The sequence below is a fragment of the Chiloscyllium plagiosum genome, chromosome 10 (assembly GCF_004010195.1).
Source record: "Chiloscyllium plagiosum isolate BGI_BamShark_2017 chromosome 10, ASM401019v2, whole genome shotgun sequence".
Lineage (NCBI taxonomy): Eukaryota > Metazoa > Chordata > Chondrichthyes > Orectolobiformes > Hemiscylliidae > Chiloscyllium > Chiloscyllium plagiosum.
Window position 1 is genome coordinate 74577451 of NC_057719.1, and position 7206 is coordinate 74584656.

The 7206-nt window shown below is 41.8% G+C and overlaps 1 protein-coding gene across 3 annotated transcripts in view; it reads right to left on the minus strand.

Moving 5' to 3' along the window:
- The window catches only part of LOC122553786 (serine/arginine-rich splicing factor 5-like), a 7945-nt gene extending 1064 nt beyond the window's left edge, over positions 1-6881 (minus strand). Inside the window, exons 1-7 of one of the 3 annotated variants that reach the window (XM_043698104.1) lie at positions 6790-6881; positions 5529-5672; positions 5008-5078; positions 4808-4909; positions 3575-3644; positions 1467-1540; positions 924-1034 (exon numbers count right to left, since the gene is read on the minus strand). In XM_043698104.1, the coding sequence (XP_043554039.1) occupies positions 924-1034; positions 1467-1540; positions 3575-3644; positions 4808-4909; positions 5008-5078; positions 5529-5651 (551 nt within the window). In that variant the 5' untranslated portion in view covers positions 5652-5672; positions 6790-6881. Of the gene's footprint in view, positions 1-923; positions 1035-1466; positions 1541-3574; positions 3645-4807; positions 4910-5007; positions 5079-5528; positions 5673-6781 lie in introns of all 3 variants that reach the window. The other 2 variants (XM_043698103.1, XM_043698105.1) reach the window with 2 other exon arrangements.
- Between the last annotated feature and the right edge of the window lie 325 nt (positions 6882-7206).

The following is a 7206-nucleotide window of genomic DNA, read 5'->3' on the forward strand; positions in this document are numbered from 1 at the left end:
GGGGAGGGAGAGAGAGAGAGAGAGAGAGATTTTATTTTTACATATACCAAAGTAGAGGAATACTGTGAGAGGTGCACAAGTTGCCATTCCCTGGTGCCATCTTAGAATACAAAAGACAGATTAAAAAAACAGAAGCAGAAATAAAAGAAACAGCCAAAAGAGAAATATCCAGATCACTCCTTCAGGAGTCCTTGCTGCCAGAAAAACAACGCAAACACTCAGGTGCCCCAAGTCCTCACAGACAGAACGCCACAACCTCTACTGTCAGGTACCCAGGCCCAGACATGGCCTGGAACTGTACTGCTGCCACTGGAACCTCATCACCATTCTTTGGAGGCAAGGTGGCGCCATCGACCTTGTCACTACTGGTATGATTCCGCACTGAGCTGATCTCGGCAACGCAGCTGCTGGGTCCCAAACTGAATGCTGGGCCCATCATGCTGAAGCAGTCGGGTTTTCATTTTAATAAACACTTCCCTGAACTTGTAACTGAAAGCCCAGAAAATGATCTGGGAACATGGGTTCAAATCTCACCATGACAGTTAGTAAGTTAAGAAATACGAAACTTGAAGTTAATTTTTGTGGCCATGAGGCTGTCTTTTAAACAAAAGTAACTGGTCTGTTAAAATCATTACGGGAAGGAAATCTGCCTTCCCCAGTCTGGCCTAGCAATAACTGAGGGTCTGGATAGCAACATGGTTGATGAACTACAATATTTAATAGGGATTAGAAGTGGGCATTAAATGCCAGCCTTGCCAATGTTCGCATTTGTTAAGAGAAAAAAGCTTAAAACTGCTCTTTGAAATGTTTCTATAAAACAATGAAGTAAACTAAGAAACCCAGTTACAATATATTTTTAGTTCATCTGCGTAAAAAATAATCAACCGCTATAGAAGACCTGCACTACAACTCAGGGTAATTACCTGCGCTGTTTACGTTCTTCAACCACCCTGATCTTTCTTCCATTGAGCTCTGTGCCAGACAGCTTATCAAGAGCATTCTTCACATCACTATAGGAAGCAAATTCAACAATTCTAGAAAGAAAAGCATAACAATTTTAATGACCTTGGAACCAAAGATCGGGTTTGCGTTCTTAGCACAAAGCTGATGCTAAATTACAAGTGTTGTGCAGAATGTATGGAGCAAAAGAAAATGTATACTTGTGAATATGTTAAGATTTCTTTACAAATGTTGCCAAACCTTGCTAATCAGTTAATTATGTCATAATCATTTAGCTAAATAGCTTAGCACAACTGGATTGTGAAGTACACTTCAGTGAATGTGGAACTTAAAAGCGTGTACATTATAGAGCTGAACGTGATCTCAGTAATTGATCTGCATTCACAGTCAAACCAGTTTCATTAATAAATTAAAATGGCTGCATAGATGCATTAGCAGAGATCTTGTAACACTTGTTATCCGCAGCCATCAACAGGTTTCAAGGAATAAAATCTCTTGAAACTTACCCTTCATTCATTTTGTGTCTATGCGCATCCGCAAAGGTAACTTCTCCAGCCTGCCTCATAAAATCTTTGAGATCCTATACAAGATCAGATCAGTGAGGTAAATCAAAGCATTTTGCATCTTTCTCTATCAATTTCCAATGAACATCACTGGAAAAGCAAGCAAAAAAAAAAAAAGATGAATCTAATTTCATCAAAATTTATATTACCTTCCTGTACAATTCCCTAGGCTATTCAACCAGCCAAATGTAACAAGTGTTCGCAGAGGCACCACCACGACTGAAGACCAGATGGTTCTCTTCACCACCCGCTTGACTGACACTACCCATTCGAAGGGAGCCTTCCCGGACATCACCCTCCCTTAAAGGCAGACTCGGGCAATGCCATAGGAACAGGGATTGCTACTCTTGCGCCGTGACCAAGGACTTCTCGCCTCACTCCAATCGAGCTTCCAAACAACCCTACCAGCGAATTTCTCCCAATCAAGGACCTCGCATTTTACAGCAGGCTCTCAGAACTCTCCACTTTAGGACACCTTGTTATCATTTTCAGGGATGCAGCAAGGTAAATGGCACTAAACCCAGTGCCCAGTGTTGGTCAGACCACCACAACACAGATTTAGATCATCAATTGACAAAGGTAGGAGCAGATTGGCATTTCAACTAGGCCCAAGAGACCAAGGCACAGCGAATAGGAAAACCAACGGCACTCCACGTCACAAGGCCAACGACACGAGAGGCTGGTAAATAAAGGTTTTAACACTTGGTTAAATTTCAAAAACAAACTGAATGAACAGACATTTTAGTTTCAAGGTTAGTAGGCAATCAAGGTTTTTTTTATAGTTAATGTTAACTACTCGAATTAAAGGAGTGGTACTTAATTTTGGATGACAAATCAAAATTAAAGCCATTGATTCAGAGGATAAGCTTGTTTTCAAATGTCCCCCCTCCCCCCCCCCCCCCCCTCGTCAAAGGTGCTAATTTCTACTGGAGTACAATTAATTTGAGCTAATTCTTACTGAAGTACAGTTTGTTTGCTGGTAGTTCCTTGCCAACCACTTCATGTGGAAGCCTGGACAGTTGCCAGCAAGGAATTCATTCAGGGGGCAAAGTTGCAGGGGAGAGATGGAGATGGTAGGGTGGCAGGCAAAGCCAAGCCCTATCACATTCTCATACATGTATTCAAACACTTTCCAGCAAGAACTACTGGACAAGGATCTCTGGCTTTTTTTTTCCTCCACTCTCTAACACTATTCCTTGTATGCTGTTGCAGTCATACAACTTAACAAAAGACCAGGTATCTCAGTCTGTGCTGCTCAAAACCACACGTCAACTTTCGTCCATAACGAGTCACTTGGGCATTCATAGTCATTGTTAAATACATTTAAGAAAAGAAAGCCAGGTTGATACATGGGACTAACAAATCCCAAAAAATACGACAGGACTCTAAACAAATGGAAAAGTCTACTTTACCCTAAGCCCAGACATTGACATTAAGTATAGCACCTTTGACTGCAGTTTTTCGATTATGTAAAGACAGAGAAATGGCAAATATTAATCATCTGATAACACTTTATTAAGAGCCATTTTCTCAAAAAAGGCCATGCATTTCAGAAGATAAACAAACTGACATTACTGAATTATATGCATTTTTGTTTCAGGCAAATTTGTCAACCCTTAAGATTAAAAATTCCCACAAGTTTATCTGTCAGCAGTTCACATTGTTATACAATCCTATCACAATTAGTCGCATCACATATAATGTTTCTACTGCTAGCTAGTTACATTCCTTTTGGAAGGAACTGTTCCAACACAATTAATACCAACTTGTTGATAACCACTTTTGGTTCTCCTAAATCGTGTTACTGTTTAAACATACCAGACAATTTGTTTGACTGTTTCTTTCTACTCAGGCTGGATTCATTGTTTGTATTTAACAGTTGTGGCTAGTTTCTCAGGAATGCAGCAGCGATACAGTATTACACCTATGTCTACACCATAAAATGACTCTTAAGTTAACCTTGAAAACTCGACTTCAAGTGAAACTGATACTGTTTAATTGTATCACTTATTTGTTCTAACAAATTACACGAAAGTAGTTTCATAACATACCTGCCAGCTAACTCTGGAAGACAAGTTCTCAACAATCACTCTGTTTTCTGTACGAATTGGAGGCCCATTTCTGAAACAAACAATGATTATACTTTACAGAACCACAGGCAAAAAAGATACTTGGTTCTGGAGACAGCAGACCTAGGAAATAGTAAACAGAATAAAGTTTTCTGCATTTCAGATTAGATTAGATTCCCTACAGTGTGGAAAGAGGCCTTTCGACCCAACCAGTCCACACCGACCCTCTGAAGAGTAACCCACCCAGACCCATCTCCCTCCAACTAACGCACCTAACACTATGGGCAATTTAGCATGGCCAATTCACCTGACCTGCACATCTTTGGAGTGTGGGAGGAAAGCGGAGCACTCGGAGGAAACACATGCAGGCACGGGGAGAATGTCTGCGGGGAGTTGCACAGTCACCCGAGGCTGGAATCGAACCTGGGACTCTGACGCTGTGAGGCAGCAGTGCTAACTACTGAGTCACCATGCCGCCAGCCATTCTACAGAATTATATTTTTAAACACGAACGCAGCTCAAAACTTTTTATTTTCAGTTGGTGAATTATGCATAATACTCAGCTGTAAGACTGAAGTTTACCCATGTGGAGTACTGACAAATCTTTTCCTCCTCATCATAGACACAGGAACTCTGGTTTCAACAAAAAATGTTTGTCATAAATGCAGCATCAAGATGAGTCCATTTGAACAAACAATCCCAGCCTAGTGTGAGTTTACAGACTGTCTGCCATCAGAATACTCAATGTTAAAACAACACAGCTATCACTATCTTCACCCAACATAGAGTACTCAGTTTCTAATCAAGTCACTTCAGCATAGGGCAATGATTTTTGATCCTGATTCTGGTAAAGTCAACAGTAGAAAACAACACAACCCAGATCAGTATTTCTAGGAATTAAGGCCGGGACCTTTCACGTCCATATGGCTGAATACTATGCTGATCCTTGAACGATTGCATGCAATATCTGCACTTTGGTAATGAAGAAAGAAAGAAGTTCAATATTGCCACCGGATGAAAGATTTAGCATTTACTTTTTTTTGGACAACGATAAATATATTTATGAAAAGGAGATATGCACTAAAGTTTGGTGCATGATTTCATATAACTAAAATATACTCAACTTGACATGATGTACACATTAAGGGCAACATTTACATTATAACTGTAATATTTTCCAATATTCTCAAACTTAAAAAGGATCCACGGACTCACCTTCCTCCACTTCGTTGATAACTCTGGCTAAAGCGACCTTGATAACGTCCCCCTCCTCCTCGACCCCCTCGATTGCGTGCTCTGGCATGCTCAACTGTCACTCTGCAAGAAAACACTTGTTTATACATCTGAAAACAATGCAGTTACTAAATCAGTCTTCTGGTTTTTGAGGATTGGAGACATAGGAGTGAAGCAGTTACCTTTCATTGCATAACTCTTTTCCATCCAGTTCATAAACTGCATCTTCAGCATCCCTGTAATCTTCAAACTCCTGAAAAAAAAAAATTCACATTCCAGGTTTCCTTGTTCCCAACAGCATGGAAGTAAAACTTTTTACCCTGGTCCAAATATTACTCCAAATTACCAGTTAAGGTCGATTCTAATACAAAACAATTCTTGTCTGTGGAAAAGACTAAGAGGTGTGGCTACTCATAAGGAAGTGTCTATACCTCTGGAGGCTTCTCCCTTTGCTTCTCATACAAAAGAAAGATCTAAGTTTGCACGAAAGAGTGACTCACCAGTAGATCAAAGGTAGCAAAGTTACATTCACCATCCTAAAATCTGTACAGATTTTAAATTAGGTCAGCAATATTATTGGATTGCAAAGGATTGCAAACACCAGGTTATAGTCCAACAGGTTTAATTGGAAGCACACTAGCTTTCGGAGCTACGCTCCTTCATCAGGTGATTGACTCCGAATCATTCTTAAAAACAAACTTACCACAAATCCAAAGCCATTTTTCAGATCAATTTCCTTAATTCGTCCATATCCTCTGAAGAATCTTTCCACATTTTTTTCAGTGGCATAAGGGCTCAGTCTTCCAATGAATACTCGAGCACTCATTCTTGCTGACCTAGGGTACAACTGACAAACAAAAACAATGAAATCAAACCTGGAATACCATCTGTCAAGTCAACATTTCTTTTTAAAAGACAGACATTACAAAGTCAAAAACCGAAGATAATGCTCTAAAGCTTAGTCACAAACAGATTTTTTAAATGTCCTAGAGAAAGCTTTGAATTTAGGGAGTGAGACGTGCCACCTAATACTGAAATCTGGCAACAGTAAAAAGATGCAGTCTCCCATTAAAGATAATTGTGAATTGCGATGTCAGCAAGTGGGGCATTTTACTTAAAGTACAAAAGACATAGCCATAATAGATTTTCATCTCAAAGATCGTTCTAAACACAAAATGAATAGACATGATGAATACAGCAGGACTAGGATAGCTTGGAATAGCTTTAAAACACTTTCTTAAATTGGAAACAACAACATAACATCAACCACCTTCCCCCACCATTACTGTATAGAGAGACAAAACAAAAACATGTCACAGATAAGCAGAACTTTTTTTCTGTTTTAAAACCATACAAGGTGTTCAAACGATTGCATTTTAACATTAGATTAAATCATTCCAGGGCTGGAAATTCTGGCATGAAAACTCTGGCACTTTAACTAATAACTTATTTTTTTTTAAAAAAATATCAATCTTTAAAAGTACCTTATCACTGACCTCGGTTCTTTTCGCGTCGCAAGGATTAGAAATGAAACTCCAAAGCAAAAACACGGGATTCCTGGGGAAACGCAAAAGCAAAAAGCAACGCAAGTTTGTGACACCCCTCGCAATATCCACACAGAACCTGTGCCTGCAAAGAGGCTGGCTGGTGGGGCGCGGGGTGCACAAAAATAATTCCACCAAAAAGATAGAGAGAGATAGAGAGAGAGGGGAGTGACTGTGGCTGGTGTTCGGAAACAATGGCCAATGCGGTGCAGTGCGGCTCCAGGCTCCTGTGCGGCCCTCGAGCGGCCTGACGAGGCCCCGGCGCCGAACAATAACCCGACGACAACAACAACAACAACACCACCCACCACACGACAACCCCCAAAAAGCAGACCCCCGCTGCTGGTCTCGGTAATCTCGGGGGCATCCGTTCCCCCCTCCCAGACCTCACTTACTATTTGCTACTCTTTACTTACTTACTCACTCCTTCACTCGCTGCCTGTGTGTGTCTCTCGCGCGCGATCTCTCTCAGACGACGCAACTTCTGCTTCTTCTCCTTCTCCACCGCCGCCGCCGCAAACCGCAACCTCGCCTCAAAATGGAGGCCACGCCTGCGCAGCGGGATCGCCTCCCGCCCTCGCTCTGTGCCGTCACTTCCGGGATGCCGCCACGGAGACCGTCACCATGGAGACTGCACCCGCGGGGCGGGGGTGGTGAGCATTTGGCCCAACGACAATCCCGGATTGTTTACCCGTCCCCTCCTCTCCTCCTTCGTCCGTCCATATTTTGCCCCCAGCATTTTTCCATCCCGGCTCCAAGTTCGCCTCCTCCTGTCCTTTCTCCCCACCCCTTCCCCCTCACTGCCCCCCCCAACTTCATCCATCCCCATCCCCTCCT